Raw genomic sequence first — 20,200 nt, forward strand, 5'->3', positions numbered from 1 at the left:
GCAGTTTTATGAGATCCCATTTGTCGATTCTTGATCTTAGAGCATAAGCCATTGGTGTTTTGTTCAGGAAATTTTTTCCAGTGCCCATGTGTTCCAGATGCTTCCCTAGTTTTTCTTCTATTAGTTTGAGTGTGTCTGGTTTGATGTGGAGGTCCTTGATCCACTTGGACTTAAGCTTTGTACAGGGTGATAAGCATGGATCGATCTGCATTCTTCTACATGTTGCCCTCCAGTTGAACCAGCACCATTTGCTGAAAATGCTATCTTTTTTCCATTGGATGGTTTTGGCTCCTTTGTCAAAAATCAAGTGACCATAGGTGTGTGGGTTCATTTCTGGGTCTTCAATTCTATTCCATTGGTCTATCTGTCTGTCTCTGTACCAATACCATGCAGTTTTTATCACTATTGCTCTGTAATACTGCTTGAGTTCAGGGATAGTGATTCCCCCTGAAGTCCTTTTATTGTTGAGGATAGCTTTAGCTATCCTGGGTTTTTTGTTATTCCAGATGAATTTGCAAATTGTTCTGTCTAACTCTTTGAAGAAATGGATTGGTATTTTGATGGGGATTGCATTGAATCTGTAGATTGCTTTTGGTAAAATGGCCATTTTTACTATATTAATCCTGCCAATCCATGAGCATGGGAGATCTTTCCATCTTCTGAGGTCTTCTTCAATTTCTTTCCTCAGTGTCTTGAAGTTCTTATTGTACAGATCTTTTACTTGCTTGGTTAAAGTCACACCGAGGTACTTTATATTATTTGGGTCTATTATGAAGGGTGTCGTTTCCCTAATTTCTTTCTCGGTTTGTTTCTCTTTTGTGTAGAGGAGGGCTACTGATTTATTTGAGTTAATTTTATGCCCAGCCACTTTGCTGAAGTTGTTTATCAGCTTTAGTAGTTCACTGGTGGAACTTTTGGGATCACTTAAGCTCTTTGCTTTTATAAACCATTTGAGTCTGGGGTATCATTCTTTAGTGAATCATGGACCTTACACCCAGAATGGACTGAATCCTCCTCCATCAATCACTAATTAAGAAAATGTTCCAGGGTTGAAAGATATGGCTCAGAGGTTAAGAGCACTGACTGCTCTTCCAGAGGTCCTGAGTTCAATTCCCAGCAACCACATGGTAGCTCACAACCATCTGTAATGAGATCTGATGCCCTCTCTGGTGTGTCTGAGGATGGCAACAGTGTAGTCACATACAAGAAATAAATAAATAAATCCTTAAAGGAAACAAAAGAAAAGAAAAGAAAATGTTCCACAGGCTGGCCCACAGTCCAGTCTTAGGGAGGCATTTTCTCAACTGAGGTTCCCTCCTCCCAGATGACTCTAGCTTGTGCCAAGTTGACATAAAACTAGTCAGCACAATGGTTTACGAAAAAGTTGGGAGAGAACAAGCAGTGAGGAGAACAAGCAGTCAGGAGAAGGATACGTTGGAGGTGTCTGACAGAAGTGGGAGTTTAGAGATGGGGATAGATATGATGTATGGAACTGTCAAAAAACAAATAAAATTAATATTGAAACAAACCAAAGAACAAAAGGGCAGGGGACAACACCAATTAGTCTATGATTAGCATCGTCTCAGAAGCTTGGTGAGAATTCATAAGTAAGCTTAGAGGTAGGTGGTCTGAATTCTTTCTGTGTGGTAAGAGGCCTCAGTAAACCAAGCCAGTAGGAAGTGGCGTGACATATCGATAGAGATCACATCCCGATTATCACCATGAAACAGAAGCTGAGGGCTAGCTCTGAAGATTACGAGCTGAAGGAAAGGCCTTACTGCTGGTGTGGGAATTAAACTTTAACAGGAATGGCAACCTGAAGATGCAGTCCGGGGAAAGTATGTTAACGTGGGGTACCATGAATTCCCAGTTCTTGCTCTTGTTCTGTCTCGGTAAGTCTGAGGGGGAGCAGGGCGGTTTGTGGTGGGTGGGTGGATTGGTTGTGGAGGCGAATGGAATTGGTAAAGACACTGAGGTAGCTAGTGAGTCCAAAAGGATAAGTGAATATATTTCACTTTGTGAACGTGTGAGGAACATATCGGATACTTTACTGTGTGGTAAATTCTTTCCCTGTGTCCTCCAGATCAGTAGATTCTGAACGTCTCAATGGTTTTCGGCCAAATGAATGAGACTCTTTCTTTTGTATTTGTTATATGCATGGTGTGTGTGTGTGTGTGTGTGTGTGTGCACATGTATCCTCCTCTTGGCCAAGGAGGATACAAGGTATCTTTCTCTGTTCGCCCCTCCATTTTTTGAGGGTTCTCATTGAAGTTAAAACTTCCTGTTTCAGTCAGGCTGGATGGCTAATAAGCTTCCTGGATCTGCCTTTCTCTGTCCCCAGTGTCAGGGTTATATGTTTTCACAGCCTTGTCCTATTCTTTGTGTAGGTACTGGAGAACTCAGAGCCTCTTGCTTTCACAGGACTCATTCTTACCCACTAAGCCAGTGGCTAGCTACATCAGTGAAGAAAATGTCATTCTCTCCCCCATATGTGGCTACTGCCAAAAATTTTAATAAAAGCAGCCCAGATACCCAAAAGAGATGAATGGATAAAGAAAATGAGATACATATGCCAATAGAATTTTATGTAACCTCTTTTCCTTTAGAAAATGAAGTTGCAGGAAAATAAATGCAACTGTTGATCATTGTGTTAAGGAAAATAAGCCAGGCTCAGAAAGACAAATTGTGGGGGTTGGGGATTTAGCTCAGTGGTAGAGCGCTTGCCTAGCAAGCGCAAGGCCCTGGGTTTGGCCCCCAGCTCCGAAAAAAAAAAAAAACAAAAAAGAAAGACAAATTGTGTGTGTGTTTGTGTGTGTGTGTGTGTGTGTGTGTGTGTGTGTGTGTGTGTGTGTGTATGCAGTTGCAAAACAGGTCATGAGAGGAAAAGAAAAGATCGCTATGGAGGTGGATAAAAGAGAGCAATGACATTCATGTAAAAGGAAAACAGAAAGGATGACTGGCAGAGAAGAACAGGAGCGAGCTGGAGGTGGCGCTGAGGGAACAGGGGAGAGCATTGACAGAAAGGAAGAGTTGAGAACTAGAACAATAACACAAATGAATGAGGAGGGCATTATGATGGCTCAGCGGGCAAAGGTGTTTGCTGCTGTGCCTGATGACCCTTTAGAACCCACGTGGTAGAAGGTGAGAACTGTCCAAAGGTGTCCTCTGACCTCCACATGTGCACCACGGCACACATCTGAATCCCTAGTCAATAAATGTATTAAAGAGACACGATGATGAAACTCCATGATCTTCTCCTACCCTGCAAAATTAGTGTGAATAATGGGAGGGAAACATCCTTTAGTCACTCAGGCTATTTATGCATCCGTCATCAGTATGCAAGATCGTCCACTTGATTGTGACATTTTCACACGTACAGATCATTATACCTTGCTCGAATTTTCTCTCCCAGTCACCTTTCCTTGTCTTTCCTCCCTACCTCTTTTTGATCTTTCTTAGCCCTCCGCAAAATGTCCCCACTCTGCTTTGATGTCACATCCATATAGACTTGAACCATTATTTTGAATATGAGAGAAAGTGTGTGATCTTTTGTCATTTTTTCCCCTGCCCCTCCTCACCCACCTTCTCATTTCTCTCCTGTTATGGTCTCCAATACACACACACACACACACACACACACACACACACACACACGTAACTTCAAGGAAAGCAGGGATTTGGGCTCACACGATGGGGGAGGTCATATTGCTGTGCTCACGGCAGCTGGCCACACTGCATACATAGCCAGAATGGTAAATGCTGGTGCTCAGGACCCCAGACTATCGGAAGACACTGCCCACGGTTAAGGTGGGTTTTCCCAACTCAACTAACCCAATCTAGACAATCCTTCATGGGCATTCTCAGAGGCTAATCTAATCTAGGTAACCCCTCATGAGCATGATCAAAGGCTTTTCACTTAGGTCATACTAGATCCTTTCAAATTGACAATATTAACCATATACATACATATAATATATATGTGTGTCTAATATATGTCACATATGTCTGATAATTTCTATAAATATTGTATATATTTATAATATTATTTATTTATTTATTTATTTATTATAAGTACACTGTAGCTGTCTTCAGACACACCAGAAGAAGACATAAGATCCCATTACAGATGGCTGTGAGCCACCATGTGGTTGCTGGGATTTGAACTCAGAACCTCTCGAAGAGCAATCAGTGCTCTCAACCACTGAGCCATCTCTCTAGCCCCGAATATTGGTTTTTCAAGACAGGATTTCTTGGTGAAGCCCTGGCTATCCTGGAACTTGTCCTGTAGACACCTCAAACTCAGAGATCCACCTACCTCTGCCCCTCAAGTGCTGAGACTAAAGCTGTGCGCCATCACCACAAGGCTCTATAAATATATTCATATAAAAATCTGTGTGTGTGTGTGTGTGTGTGTGTGTGTATTTGTGTTCCAAGGATATAACTGTGGTTGCCAGATGTAACGCACACACACACACACACACACGTACACAATACACCTGTGGAGGTCAGGGGACAGCTTTCAGGAATAGGCTCTCTCTTTCTACCATGTTCCAAGAACTGAACTCAGATCATCAGACTTGACAGCAGGTGCCTTTATTCAATGTGCCGTCTCTCTGGCCCTGCTGTACGTTAGCAGATAGAAGAATTCTTCTGGTGGAATCTTTAGGATCTTCTAAGTAATAAAATAGATCTTGTCCTTGAGAGTCTAGAAAAGAACATCCAGGCTAGACATCTTGACTTCAGCCTCTACGATCCATGTAATTCCCCTCTTCTGGCCACCATGGGCACTGTAGGCACGAGAACTGACTTACACGATAGATAGTAAGAAAGTGAACTTACAGCATTATACACGTGAGGCATATATTATTTTGTTACAGTGTCCCTAGGAAATGGACATGCAAGTAGATATTGATGACAACTGTGTTCTCATGAAGGAGATGAGCTGGTGGTGAGCAAGAAACATGCCAGAGTCCAATGCGGGGAACCCAGCAACTCCTGGTTAAGTGGAGCCACAGTCTGAGCTCAGCAATGGAATCCTGGGATCAGGGAGGGTGGTGAGGGAGCTCAGGCAGGGACTGTGTTTCATAAGTCATTCTCTTGCAGGGATATGGACTGGGCAAACAGACATAAGTGTGTTCGGTAAGTATCTCTTTAACCAAGCCCCCCTTGACCCTTCATCCCAAGTGTTTAAATGGATCCATCCCTTTATTTAATTGGTTCCCAGGGAGCAGGACAATATGTCATATACAACTCTTAAGTTTTACTTTCTTTCAGGATCCTTTTTCAATCCCATCTTCAATGTCTGGCCTAGCTCTGTGGTTCCCGCCAGGGGCAATGTGACCCTGCAATGTACAACTTATAAAGAAGATGCAAACTGTGTTATTAAAAAAGAAGGTACTAATTTGAATCTCGAGACACCAATTGGTGTGACAGACAGGACATCTAAATTACATCTCCCTAAGAATTGGCCGAGAACAGTTGAGTTGTATCTCACAGGGTTAGAACAGAGTGATGCCGGATGCTACACCTGTGAATGCTATGAGAATGAGAACCCCGATGACATGCTCAGTGTTGAAATCCTATTATTGGTCACAGGTGAGGAGGGGCTTCCTTAGAATGACACTTGTCAATCTAGCAAAGGGAGAAAGGGGAAAAGAGAGTGATCGTCTTCAGAGCGGAAGGGATAGAATTGAGTACTTTTAGTTATTGTTTTCATTTTTGTATGTGTGTGTTATGTGTGTGTGTGTGTGTGTTATGCATGTGTGTGTATATGCATGTCTGCATGTGTGTGGACACCTTTGGCTGGGGGGAGTATGCGTGCATATATGTGTGCATGCATGTGGAGCTTGAAAGTGATTGGTTGTTCTTCCACCTTATTCACCACGGTGGGATCTCACAACCAAACCATAGCTCCTGGGTATGGTTACTTTTGTTAGCCAGATAGCTCTGAGGGAATCCTCTCTCTCGGGCTTCTGAGGGTGGAGTTACAGGTCAGCCACTCACCTAGAAATTAAGTAGTTTATGGGGATCCAAACTCTAGTCCTCATGCCTGGGTAGTTTGAGGATCAGAAGTAATCAAATTTATAGGAAGAAATAAAAGATGAGGATTTACATGACCTCGAATAGCTGGTCCACACTTTATTTAATGCCAGAGGAGTGTAGTCTTTAGTTCTGACCATGCCATGATCAGGGCACAGGACCCAGTCACTCAATGACCAGAGTTTAAAAGGACATAGATTCCCATGCTTTCAGCTGAGGTTTTAGTAGCTAGGGGGAGTGAAGGGGAAAGACAGGTTCCATAGGGCAGCCCTGGAATTGGTGAGTGAGTGTGGTAATCCACCTGTAAGTCCAGCTTCAGAAGACAGAGGCAGGGTACTCTCAGGGCAAGCCAGCTGGTGAGAGTAGTCACATCCAAGAGCTATGATGTGATCGCAACACCCTGCCTTGTTGAATAAGGGAGCAGAGCGACTGAGGAGGATTCTGACTACATCCATGTCCAGACTCAGTATGGGTGCACACATAAGAGGTTAGCTGCTTCCTTAGGCTGGTTTTGAGACCACAGAGCTTACTGCATTATTTTTACAACCACCTAGTGTCTGGGTTAGAGGGATCAGCTGCTTTCCTTCTGCAACTCCAAAATAGCTGACCTTCTGGACTCTTGAGCTTATCTTAGGGCCTTGGATGGTTTCTTTGTTTGCGGTGGGGGGGGGTCTTTTTTTTTCCTTTTCTCTTTTTTCTGGAGCTGGGGACCGAACCCAGGGCCTTGCACTTGCTAGGCAAGCGCTCTACTACTGAGCTAAATCCCCAACCCCCAGCGGGGGGAATTCTTTCTCCACAGCAAGTATTCTAACTGCTGAGCCATCTCCCCAGCCTTGATACCTTAGTTTTATCTGAAACTTAAAGGAAAGGGGAAGAGTCTCCATTTTTACCTGGATGCTGTGACTCACACCTATGACCCCAGCACTCAGGAGGCAGAGACAGAGGATCTCTGTGTGAGCTCCAGGCCATCTTGGTCTACACAGTGAGTTCCGGGAGGGCCAGAGATAGACAGTGAGGCCAGACACATAGTAGAAGAGATCAGACGTCACAAGAACAAGGGTGGGAGTATAACCCGGGCCTTCCTCTCCGTGACCACAGGGTTCTTCTCTCTCAGGACATTTACCTAAGCCTTCCCTCCAAGCTCACCAACGGAGCAATGTGACAGCAAAAGAGAATGTGACCCTGCATTGTCAGAAGCCAGATAATGTGACTGAATACAAAATGTTCATGCTATTGAAAGAAGGCACCTCATCACCTGTACAGGTTCAGAGTTCAGAAAGCAACAGAGCTGACTTCTTACTTCATAATATGATACCATATGACACAGGAAATTACAGTTGTGTCTATCACAAGAAAGAAGCCCCTTTCTGGGCCTCACACCCCAGTGATCACATTCAGATCTTTGTGTCAGGTAAGTTTTAAATATTCTCCTCCAGGCACATATGTAGCAGATATGAGGCTCAGTCTCCATGCAGGTCCCCCAACAACTGGAGTGGGGAGGGGGCATTTGCTATCCCTAAAGCGGTTGACTGTCTGTGAAATCGATTCCCCAACGGGACTGCTTTGTCTGGCCTCAGTAGAAGAGGAAGCACCTAACCCTGAGGAGATTTGATGCACAATGGTGAGGTGGATATTAGAGAAGGGGACAGGGGGTGGGGAGGAACTTTGTGTGTGGGAGAACTGAGATGGGTTACAGAAATTGGGATATAATTTAAAAAATTAAAAATATATAAATAAATATTTTATAGTTACTATAGAGATAAAAGAAATTGTATAAGGGGCTGGAGTTAAGTACACTTACTGTTCTTGCAGAGAATCAGAGTTCAGTTTTTGGGATTCAAACCAGGCAGCTTACAACCACCTATAACTCCAGCTCTCCATGGAATCTGACACTCAATTCTGGCCTCTGAGGATACTAGTATTCATGAACACACCCATACACACATATACAGGTACACACACACACACACACACACACACACACACGCCACACTGCACACTTATGGAGCACACACTTACTCACCCCAGAAAGGGAACTCATGACAAACCAAAGAAACAATCGCACCAAATGTCCAATTGATAGAGCAATGAGTTATTATTGGAGTTTTAACAGGAGTCTGGGTGAGGGACTTCTTACACGGAGTTGGGATGATGAAAAAGCACAGCTGTGTCAGCAGAAAGTCCACTCCAACAGGGCTGACTGATGGACGACTGACTCATGGAAGCTCCAACACTGGAACTCTCTGCACAGCTTATAGGCAGTCGGACAGTCCAAGAATTCCCTTTTCTCTGTGGTTAGTTTGGTCATTTTTAAAAATGTTCTTCTTGAAGGTTTTTATTTATGCATATGAACATTCAATTTGCATGTATGCCAGCATGCCAGAAGAGGACATCAGATCCATTATAGATGGTTGGGAGCCACCACGTGGCTGCCGGGATTGAACTCAGGACCTCCAGAAGAGCAGTCAGTGCTCTTCACTGCTGAGCCATCTCTCTAGCCTGATGACTCTTCTTTTTTATATGACTTCTTTGAGAATCTTCCATCTCCTATGAGCTTCCTCCTCCTTTCTGACTGAATGTTTCACTTTGGATGAAACTGCCTCACAACAATGGCCTAAACATGGTCTATTTTCGTAAAAGTTGTGAAGAATGTATATTTCAGTCCTGTTGGATAGAATATCATTTAAACGTCTGTTAGATTTACTTTATTTGTGGTGCAGGTCAGTTCTGAGGTTTCCTTTTTGATATTTTGTCTGGATGGTGTATCTATTGATGACAGTGGTATACTGGAGTTACCTATTATTCTTGTATCTGGACCTTCCTTCCTCTTTATATCCATTAGTATTACTTTTATGGAAATGGGCACATCTGTCTGTTTTGTTTGTTTGTTTATTTTTGAGACAGCATCTTGCTATGTAGGTTATGCTTACCTGGAATTTTCTACCTAGTCTAGGCTGGCCTTGAACCCACAGCCTCCCTGTGTCTGCCTTCCAAGTGCTAAGTGAAGCCATGAGTCACTATGCCCAACTCAATCATTAAACCTTTTTCTTTTCTTTTTACATTTATTTATTGTGACATACAAGCACATATGCGTGTGCCCATGCCCATGCCATACCATGCATGTGGAGTTCAAAGGGCACTATGACAGAGTCAGTTGTCTACTTCATCTATGTGGGGATTCCATTGAACTCACCAGGTCATCATTAAATCTTGGTGGCAAGTGCTTTTACTTGAGATATCTCACAGGCAGAACTAATCTTTACATTCTCTTGGTGGGTCGTTCCCTTTGTTATTATATTATTATCTTTGTATCCCTTCACTAATTTTTTTTGAGACAGGCTCTCACTATGTAGCTCTGCATGGCCTGGAACTCACTCTACAGTTCAGGTTGGCTTTGAACTCACAGAGTGACTGCCTCTGCCTCCCAAGTGCTTGAATTAAAGGCATGCTCCACCATGCCTGTACCCTGTAACTAATTTTGACTTGACGTCTACTTTGTGAGATATAGCTATTCTGCTGGTTTGGGGGCTGTTATTTACTTGGTATATAATTCTCCATCCTTCCACTTTCAGTGTGTGTGTGTGTGTGTGTGTGTGTGTGTGTGTGTGTGTGTGTGTGTGTGTGTTTTCACAAAGGAAGGTGTATTTCTCACAGAGAGGGCACAGTTGAATCTTGTTCTTAAAATCCTATCAAATTGAAGTTTGTCTTTTGAAAGGAAAGGAAAGACCATTATATTTATGGCTTTTAAATTATATATATATATATATATATATATATATATATATATATATATATATATGAACTGTCTTAAGACACACCAGAAGAGGGCAGCAGATCCCACTACAGATGGTTGTGAGCCACCATGTGGTTGCTGGGAATTGAACTCAGGACCTCTGGAAGAGCAGTCAGTGCTCTTAAGCACTGAGCCATCTCTCCAGTCCCCTCTTTCAAATTTTAATATTATTTCTTTGCTCTGCTGTCTTAGGACTTGTCATGGACAGGCTCTTTTCTTGTATATCTATTTATAGCCTGGTGTTTGGATATTCATTTTTTTTCCAAGATTCAAAAAAAGATTTTACTACCATCCCATGGAATGGGTGGTCTGTGTATTTTGTTTTATCTTGACTGCTTCTCCTGTTCCACAGATTCTGATGCTCTCTATCTCTCTGCTGATCTCAGTTATACGTGTGTGTGTGTGTGTGTGTGTGTGTGTGTGTGTGTGTGTGTGTGTGTGTGTTATTATTCTTTCCATTTATCCTGAGGTGGTGGGGTTTGCTCCTCACCATAGGGTATCCTGTATCCTTCAAAGTCCAAGCTTCCTGCTGCCTCAACTTTTCAATATGTCTACACTTGGATGCCCCCTCACTACAGCTGTTTTCCACACAGAAATTATAGCAAGGTGTAGGCTTCCCAGATTGTAATTATTCTGTTTCCTGAATCTCTAGAGTATCCGAGTCTTTAACAGTAAGCTCCCTTTCAAAATAGTGCCTGGGTATGATACTGTAAGGTATGGAGAAGGGGTAGGGAAGAGGGCTGTGGGGATAGTTTATACTTAGACAATGTGGACATCTGGCATGGACCAAGATAGCTAACACTGGGACATTCAGGGAGCATGAGTCAACAACCAAAACAAAAAAAGGTTGACACTGAATGTCCAGAAGACCCAAAACTAAGCAAGTGATGTAATCTGCTATACAACTATTTATGGCAGGATGCCACTTTTGGGTGGTTCTGTATAAATATGACCTTGAGGTCAGAAACAAGAGCCTTCATCTTGGCAAACTTTGTGTGTGTGTGTGTGTGTGTGTGTGTGTGTGTGTGTGTGTTTGTCTGCATATATATATCCCCTGAAACTGGAGTTACAGGTGGTTGTTAGCCTGGGTCCTCTGGAAGAGCAGCTGGTGCTCTTAACTTCTGAGCCATCTCTCCAGCCCATCTTTTATGATTTCTCTCCTCCCCTCTCCTCCCCTCTCCTCCCCTCTCCTCCTCCTCCTCCTTCTTCTTCCCCTCTCTCTCTCTCTCTCTCTCTCTCTCCCTCTCCCTCTCCCTCTCCCTCTCCCTCTCCCTCTCCCTCTCCCTCTCCCTCTCCCTCTCCCTCTCCCTCTCTCTCTTCACTTTATAGCTCAATTGTAGTGTCTCCTCCTCCTGGTCCTCACACAGCTCCCCCCTTATTCCTCTTCCCTTCTCTTCTAAGAAGGTGGGGGAGCCCTGGATACCAACCCACTCTGGCACATCAAATCATGGTAGTACTAGGCATACTGTCTCCTACTGAGGGATAAGGCAGCCCAGTTAAGGGACTGGAATCCATAGGCAGGCAACTCTCAGGGACAGCTCCCACTCCTGTTGTTGGGGGACCTGCATGATTTTTAGTGCTCTTCCTCTTTTCCCTTTTTTTCTAAAGATTTATTTATTTATTATATACACTGTAGCTATCTTCAGATACACCAGAAGAGGGCATCAGATCTCTTTACAGATGGTTGTGAGCCACTGTGTGGTTGCTGGGAATTGAACTCAGGACGTCTGGAAGAGCAGTCAGTGCTCTTAACTACTGAGCAATTTCTTCAGCCCTCTCTTCCTTTTTTTCATTTTGGGATAGAGGTGATTCATTGATATCTGACTCTTTATTTCCAGTATCACTCACTCAATCACTTATCCATGCTTTGGGAATAAATGTCCTAAGTCATGTCATCTGAAGCACCAGCCAGCCATTACTATGAGAATTACCCTGTTCTAAGAAATTTTCAAGGAACCCCCAGCAAATGAAAGGCATTTTCATCATCAGGAAGAAGCCAGTCTTATATCCAAATCCATGGGAATTCCCCAGTGTCCTGCATAGCTTCTGCTTATTCCTGGAGTGGAGGTTGGAATGCATACCCTGCTCTAACAGAAGTAGTGAGAATAAGTAAAATTTGGGGATAGAATGAGTGTGAGATTGGAAGGATTTGTGGAATATTTGGAGACTTGAGTAGCACTGAAGTATTAGAAGTGAAAACAGAGAGGTGGCAGAGGAGAGTCTCAGGCAACAAGGAGGTGCTAAGTTGGCCTAAGCATGCAAACCCTGAACCTATGAACTCGGGGTCTGAGCTCAGCCAGAACCTCTAGGGTGTTCCTCAGAACCAACAATAGCAACGAGATGCCTCTCATCAGGCACCTGTACCTCATTCATGACTGTTTTACAGATCCAAATGTTGGCCAAACAGACACGAAGAGAGACGGTAAGTGACTCAACACGCCCACTCTGAGTTTTCATCCCAAATGTTCTGTTTCCTTCCTGGGCTTCCTGGGAGCAGGTGGATGTGTCAGATCTAGACTGATTTTTGCTTCCCTCCAGATACCCTTCCCAAACCCTGCCTCAGTGCTTGGCCCAACTCAGTAGCATCAGAGAATGGCAACGTGACCCTGCACTGCGTGAGTCCCACCCCAGACATACAGCTTGTTCTCAGAAAGGGAGGCGTTATTTTGGATTCCAGGCTTCCACATCATTTGACACAGGCGACAGCTGAGTTTCGTCTGACGAATCTGCGGCAGGCTGATGCTGGATATTACACCTGTGAATACTATCTAAAAACGTCCCCCGATAGAATCTCACCTTCCAGTGATGGGCTCTTACTATTGGTCACAGGTGAGGAGAGGCTGCCTCAGAATGACATACAGCAATTTTCAGAAGAATGGTGAGCGGGGAACCAAGGGAATGCAGGTAGGGAAAGGAGTGTGGTTTAGGGCTGGTGAGAGGGCTCGGCTGGTAGAAGCTTTGGCTGTCACATCTGTCAACCCAAGTTGTGACCCACACGGTGAAAGGAGAGACACAAATTGTCCTGAGACTTTCTTATTCATGCTCTGGTACGTCACCTTCCCAATAAGTAAATAAACTCATAATTTTAAAAGAGGTATCATCCAAAGAGTTGGGGAGTTGGGGAGGACATGAAATTACAAGGACAAAATTGAATACTCCAGTTTTCCTGAGATCAGTAGGAGTAAAACAAAACAAAACAAAACCCTCTGTTCTTCACTGGTCTCACACAAAAATGATTCTATTAACAATAAAGTCAAGGGAAGGAAAGGGCTTACAGGGTCATACTCTTTATGACTAAACTATTGGCTATGGGTAGACTCTGGAAGAGAGGGGCTTTGGTTAGTCTCAGTGGGCCCTCAAACCCAAGACAGATTTATGGAGATAAGGAAGGTGTTGGGGGTGGTGAAAATGATCAGTCTGTAATGTGTACATGTGCAAAACTGTCTAAAAACAAATTTAATTAATAAAAATATGACTGTTGAGAGTCAAGATAGACCTTCAGAAAGATTGAGCATCAGCAGGACCCTTGCAGAATGAGAAGAATGAATATAAGATGCCAGGCTTCACCCCTTGCCCGTGGACTGTGTTTCTCTTACAGGATACTTGTATAAGCCTTCCCTCCGAGTCAACCACTCGGGCCTGATGACCACAGGAGGAAAGGTGAACTTACAGTGTCAGAAGCCACACAATTTGACAAACTATAAAATGTTCGCTCTGCTAAAGGAGGGAATGTCATCACCCGTACAATTTCAGAACTCAGAAAGTGACACAGTGGATTTCACCCTTCAGGATGTGACAGTCAATGATACAGGAAGGTACAGCTGTGTGTACCTTCAGACAGAAGCTCCTTTCAGAACCTCATATCCAAGCGACCATCTTGTTATCTCAGTGGCAAGTAAGGATTTCATCATGGCAAGAGGATTTTTCCTAATAATTTAAATTATATTTTTATTATATGTTTATGTAATATATATTATATAATTATATAGCAGTTACATGTTACATATAACATATAATATTATATGTTAAATATTATTTTATATTATATATTGTATAATACACATTATAGATTATATATTATAATATAAACAACACATAATTTATTATACATGATATAAATTATATGTAATGCAAATGTATAAATTATATTTATACATTATACACCAATTATATTATAATGCAAATATAGCTGCATATACAATATGTATAATCATATTATATATAAAATATATAATTATATATTTATATATTATATAATTATGTATATGTATACTTATATATACTAAATACAATATTATATAATTTATGTTATAGATAATATATTATTATAATTGTAGTTATTCCATAATTTTATTGCTTTATCACTGTACCTTTTTTCCCCTTTTAAAAAAGATCTATTTAATTTTGAAAATTATTTGTATGTCTGTGTGTGGGTATATGTACATGAATGAGGATAGGTCATTGGTTTCCCTGGAGCTGGAGTTACAGCCAGCTCTGAGTAACCTGATTTAGGTGCTGGGGACTGAAATAAGATCTTTGCCAAGGCCTATATATTTAAATGTTTTCCCCCAGGCCTATATATTTAAATGTTTTCCCCTAATATTTTCAGTTTCAGTTCTTACATTAAGGTCTTTGATTTACTTGGAGTTGATTTTGAGCAGGATGAGATATAGGGATCCGGTTTCATTCTATACGTGGGAGTCCAGGTTTCCCAGTACTTGTTGAAGAGGGTATCTTCTTCAATGTGAATTTTTGGCATCTTTGTCAAAATAAAGGGGGGCTGTAGCTGTGTGAGTTTATGTCTGGGTTGTCTGTTGTGTTCCACTGTTCTTTGTGTCTGTTTTGTTCTATTGCCATATTGTAATAGCTTTCTTGAGTGAAGCAGGGACACAATGTTCCAGGGATTCAGATGCCAGGTGAAGTTCTGCTAGGCTCAGAGTGGCATTTTGTCGTCTGAGGAAAGATGCTGATCTGCCATGTATTTTGGTGTTCTGTGAATATCTTTTGGTCTACATTTTGCTCATAAAACTAATTCCTAAAGTATCAAAGGAGATGAGGGAAAGGAAATCAGTGACGGTATAGAAATGAGATAAAATAAATAAAGGAAATAATAAAATAAAGTAATAAAATAAATAAAGGAAACGAGCTAAGGCAGTATGGTCATTCAATGAGAAAGGCCCCCATAGGCTCATGCATTGGAATGCTTGATCTCCAGTTTGTGGAAGTGTTTGGGAAGGATCAGGAGGTGTGGCTTTGTTGGAGAAGGTATGTCATAGAAGATGGACTTTGAGGTTTCAAAATCCCAAGCCATTCCCTGTCAGCTCTCTCTGCCTCATGCTTTTGGGTCAAGATGTGAGTTCTCAGTTACCACTTGGACTCCATGTTGCCATGTTCCCCACTATGACGATCATGAACCCTAACTTTCCCATACTGTGAACCCCAAATTAAATACTTTCTTTTGTGAGTTGCCTTGGTCATGGTGTCTTATACAATAATAGACACCCTAGACAAGATGGGCAGTGTCCTAGTTAGCCTGGATTGCCAACCTGACTTAGCCTAGAGTCATCAGAAATAAGAGGTCTCAATTGAGGAATTTCTGTGAGGCAAGTCTATGAGGGACTGTCCTAATTACTAATTGATGTTGGAAGGCTCAGCTCACTTTGGATGACATTACTCCTCAGGCAGGTGGTCTGGAGCTGTACAAAAAAAGCAGCTAAGCATGAGGCAGGGTAAGCCAAAGGGCGAGCTGGAATTTAGTGTTTCTTTTTTCTTTTTAAAGATTTATTTTATGTGTATGAGTATTTTCTTTGTATATATGTGTGTGTATTGCATTCATGCTAGGTACCCAAGAAGGTGAGAAGAGGGTGCTGAAGCTCCTGTAACTGGAATTATGGATGGTTGTGAGTTACGTGTGGGTGCTGGGACTCAAACCCAAGTCCTCTGGAACAGCAGCCAATGCTCTGAACCACTAAGCTATCTCTCCAGTCCTTCTCCATGGTTTCTACTTTGAGTTCCTGCCCTGACTTCCCTTGATGATAGGTTTTAACTTGCATGATGAGATAAACCCTTTCCTCCCCAAGACTGCTTTTGGTCAGAATGTTTTTTTATCATGGCAACAGAAAAGAAAGTAGAATAGACAGAGTGTACAGAAAATAGGTTTAAAATAAAAATCTCCATTCATTTCAACTCTCATAAAACCTTACATTTTGTGTTCAAGGATTAAAACTGCAAAGAATGGACAGCTGCCCACTGGCCAATGCCCAAGTGGGTGGAAGAAAGTCCTTGTGGTAAGGAAAGATGCTCCCTACAAAGAATGTAGCTCATCTTCTCTCTTTCAGTAACCCCAAGTGCCGTATCAGAATGTTATACCAAGAGCAATCACATACGGCTGGGAATATCCGCCATGTTTGTGGTGTTTATGGCAGTTTTCCTGGCCGAAGCCTGGTACAGTCAGAGGGCGTCACTAAGCAGACACAGGTAAAATAACAGATTTTTCCTTATGTCACTGACTGTTGGGTAGTTATAAGGAGTTTTTGACCACCAAATTAATGGAGCTATAATTGAAAAATAAAAAATGGTCAGGTGTGGTGTTGCACTCAGGAGACAGAGGCAGATGAATTTCTATGAGTCCCAGGCTAGCCCAATGTACAGAGTGAGTTCCAGAACATTTAAAGGTACATTGTAGGGCCTTGCCAAAACAAAACAAAACAGAAAATAAAAACAATAGAAAATAAATAACACATCCTGTTATGATATATTTAAATTTTGTTAATTATACATTAATTGACATGGGTAAAAGAATTAAGTGATTCATTATATATAAAGTAGTTACACTAATAATTAAATGATCACCACGAAGCAGCTAATGAACCTACTTGTAAAGATTTATTTTTATAGAAAATTTCCATTATTCATTACTGTCACAGTGCTGTACTTTTGATCATTATGGGGAGTTACTAAAACATCTGGCTTTACCAGGGAGACTGCTCATGGCTTTCCACATGGGCACCCATGTCATTTTATGTAGAGTAGATTTTATTTACCATGTTGGGTGATCCTGTTTGTTTTAGGCATAGATATGTTTAACATATCTAGATTACTAAGCAGTACAATGTCCTTTCCCATTAAATGTCACCTGAGGTCTCAAATGTGTGAAATAAGAAATAACCAATGGGGCTGGGGAGATGGTTCAGGGGTTAAGAGCACTGACTGCTCTTCCAGAGGTCCTAGGTTCAATTCCCAGCATCCATATCACAACTGTCTACAACTCCAAGCAATACCTGACACCCTCACACAGACATACATGTAGGCAAAACACCAATGCACATAAAATAAAAATAAATTAATTTTAAAAAGAATACACAAAAGGTTGCTCACAACCTGTGGTCACCTGTAACTCTAGCCCCAGGGGATCTAATGTTCTCTTTTGGCCGTTGCAGCACCCCCACCCCAATGTGCACATATCTACCCCCCTGTATGTATGCCCCCACATACAGGGTTTCTTTGTGTAGTCCTAGCTGTCCTGGAACTTACTTTGCAGACCAGGCTGGCCTGGAACTCACCAAGACCTGCCTTCCTCCGCCCCTCGAGTGCTGGGATTAAAGGCATATACTACCACTAAACAGCTAAAATGCCTGTTTTTAAAACACCTTATACCTACTGTAGCTTTCAAATATCTCAAGTTGGAGGGGATGAGAAGTGGGAGTAGGGACTCTCTCCTCCCCTAAAGTAGAGCCTATGTTTGGAGACCCTGTAAAATTAATATTTTTCGAGTAGTGGACATGGCTTAGTGGGTAAAAGCATTTGTTGCTGGACCTGACAGTCTGAGTTTGATCCCCAGGATCCATGCATAGAAAGAGAGAACTGATTCCCACACATTACTCCCTGACCTCCACACATATAATGTAGCACCCACATATGGCCACACGCGTACATGGGCATATGCACTTAAAATAAGTAAAACATAACAAAAGAGTTAATACTTCTCAACCAAATTCAGATCTAATCTTCTTTACCCACAGGCCCTACAGCACCCCAGGGCCACCATGAATCATTGGTCAAAGCAGACAAGTTGCTCTTCAGTTTTCTATGAAGCCTGTACCGCCCGCTCTTTGAAAGCTATCCTGGGATGGGATGACATCCATCTCTTCATTCCTTACACGGCACAGAGGACAGAACTGGCCATAGATGTTCACCGGACTTCACTGTTTTACAATAACTACACTGAAAACTACTCCTATTTTCCCCTACAGATAGGGCATGCTGCCTAGAGCATAAACCAAAGCCTTGGTACTATGGATCTGTTTCTGTGTTCATAATTATGTTAGTATGATCTATAAGGCTTTATTTTATATTTCTTTAGAATGTATTTTGTGTACCCTCCTGGATATCATTGGCACTATGTATGTAGTATGCAAATTAGGTACCTTTTGCAGTGTATATTACATGTATCTAATATACAATTAATTGTAATGGTTTTGATAAATTATTAGGTTGATGCTTTGTCCATTCTCTCTCTCTCTCTCTCTCTCTCTCTCTCTCTGAGTGTGTGTGTGTGTGTGTGTGTGTGTGTGTGTGTGAGAGAGAGAGAGAGAGAGAGAGAGAGAGAGAGAGAGAGAGAGAGGTGTGCAGGTGCCTACTGCAGCCAGATCACCTGGAGTTGGAGTTACAGACAGTTGTGAACCACCTGATAATGAATGCTGGGAACTGAACCTAGGTCCTCTGGAAGAACAGCAAGTGCTCTTAACCACTAGGCTCGCTCTCTCTTCCTCCCTCCCCCTCTCTCTCTGTCCCCCTCCCCCTCCCTCCAATCTGTTTTTTGAGGCAGGGTCTCTCAGTGAACCTGGAACCACTGATTTGCCTAAACTGGCTAGACAAGAGGCACTAGACTTCCTCCTGTCTTCCTCTGCCCATCAGGAGATCACAAGGCCAGTTGGAACATCTGACTCCTTATGTGGATACTGGGGATAAGAACTCAGGCCCTCTCCACAGTCAGACATTATGTGGAGAAAGAGTTCTTGGAGGTCTCCATTGAAGCTCTGGGAACACAGTGGAAGAGGTGGAGGAAAGATGGTGGGAGCCAGAGGGGTCAAGGACACCAGGAGAACTGTGGGATCAACTAAGAAGGATTCATAGGGGCTCACAGAGACTGAAGCAGCGATCTTGGAGCCTACATGAATCTGTGCTAGATCCTCTGTGTATGTGGTATCGTTATTTTGGCTTGGTATTTTGGGCAGACTCCTGGCAGTGGGAGAGGAGGTGTCTCCATCTCTTTTGCCTGCTACTGGGATCCTTTTCCTCCTATTGGGTTTCCTCTCCCAGCCTTGATGCGAGGGTCTGTGCCTGCTTTTATAGTACCTTGTTGTGCTGGGTCAGCTGACATCCCTGAGAGAACTGCTTTATTCTGGGGGCGGGGTGGGGGGAGGGCAGGTGTGGATCTGGGAGAAAAGAGAGGCAGGAGAGAACTGGGAGGAGTAAAGGAAGGGGACCTTGTCTTCAAGATATATTCTATATAAAAAAAGAATGAAATAATAATAATAAAGCAAAGAACTCGGTCTCTCATGCTTGTACAGCACCCATTTTTCTGGCTCTCCCTGACCCGTTCTAGCTATTTTATTTACTATATTTGCTTTGAGATGTAAGAATATAAAGATTGTCTTCTTTGTGATGTCTTTTTAATGCTAAGCAGTTTGAGCTTCAGTAAATACCAACAATCAAAGATGCCTTTTCTTTAAAGTCAAGCACTTTTGGGAGCTGGTGACATCTCCAATCAAGTAAAGGCACTTACCACCAAGCCCAGTGCCTGGAAAGAGATAATTGACTCTTGCAAGTTGGTCTTTCCCCTCAGCACATCTCTTACATGTGTGCATGGACTTGCACTAACTAAAAAAATGTATAATAAGAAAAAACAACTTTTGTATGCTGTCAGTTGAAATTGTTGCCTTAAACATGAGGGCTGTCAGTCTCACCTAGCAAAAAAGCACACGTTGGGGCCTGAGAGATGGTTCACTTGCTAGATTACTTGTTGCTCTTTCAGAGGTGTTTCCAGTAACCACATGCTGGCTCAGAACCATCTATAACTCCAGTTCTAGGAGATCTAACAACCTCTTTTGATTTCCACAGGTACCAAGCATACACATGATATACAGACATCTGTGTAGGCAAACACTTCCTATTCATGCCAGAAATTGTAAATGCCTTGGTCTTGTGCAGGTAGCCACAGTTGCTATGAGTTGACGTGCATAGGTAACAGGCCGTGCCTCACCCAGAAGGCAGCATTTGACAGCCCTCCTTCTATCCACAGGCGTTAACATCTTCTTTACCCTCTCCTCCTTGATTTGCCTGTGCCCCATCTTTTTGTATGTGTCA

At 42.5% G+C, this 20,200-nt stretch overlaps 1 protein-coding gene across 2 annotated transcripts; it reads left to right on the forward strand.

The window, feature by feature from the left end:
- Positions 1 to 1,018: 1,018 nt before the first annotated feature.
- Tarm1l1 (T cell-interacting, activating receptor on myeloid cells 1 like 1) lies at positions 1,019 to 19,233 on the forward strand. Of its 2 annotated transcripts, none has more exons than XM_002728680.6 (9): positions 1,019 to 1,892; positions 5,104 to 5,139; positions 5,275 to 5,595; positions 7,154 to 7,450; positions 12,219 to 12,254; positions 12,371 to 12,661; positions 13,431 to 13,727; positions 16,171 to 16,309; positions 17,854 to 19,233. In XM_002728680.6, exons 1-9 carry the CDS (start codon positions 1,823 to 1,825, stop codon positions 17,879 to 17,881), a joined length of 1,515 nt encoding a protein of 504 aa, XP_002728726.2. In that variant the 5' UTR covers positions 1,019 to 1,822; the 3' UTR covers positions 17,882 to 19,233. The 2 variants fall into 2 exon arrangements, with proteins under 2 accessions (XP_002728726.2, XP_038956311.1); XM_039100383.2 differs by having other exon boundaries at positions 5,275 to 5,394.
- Positions 19,234 to 20,200: the final 967 nt, after the last annotated feature.

The sequence above is a fragment of the Rattus norvegicus genome, chromosome 1, assembly GCF_036323735.1.
Source record: "Rattus norvegicus strain BN/NHsdMcwi chromosome 1, GRCr8, whole genome shotgun sequence".
Taxonomy (NCBI): domain Eukaryota; kingdom Metazoa; phylum Chordata; class Mammalia; order Rodentia; family Muridae; genus Rattus; species Rattus norvegicus.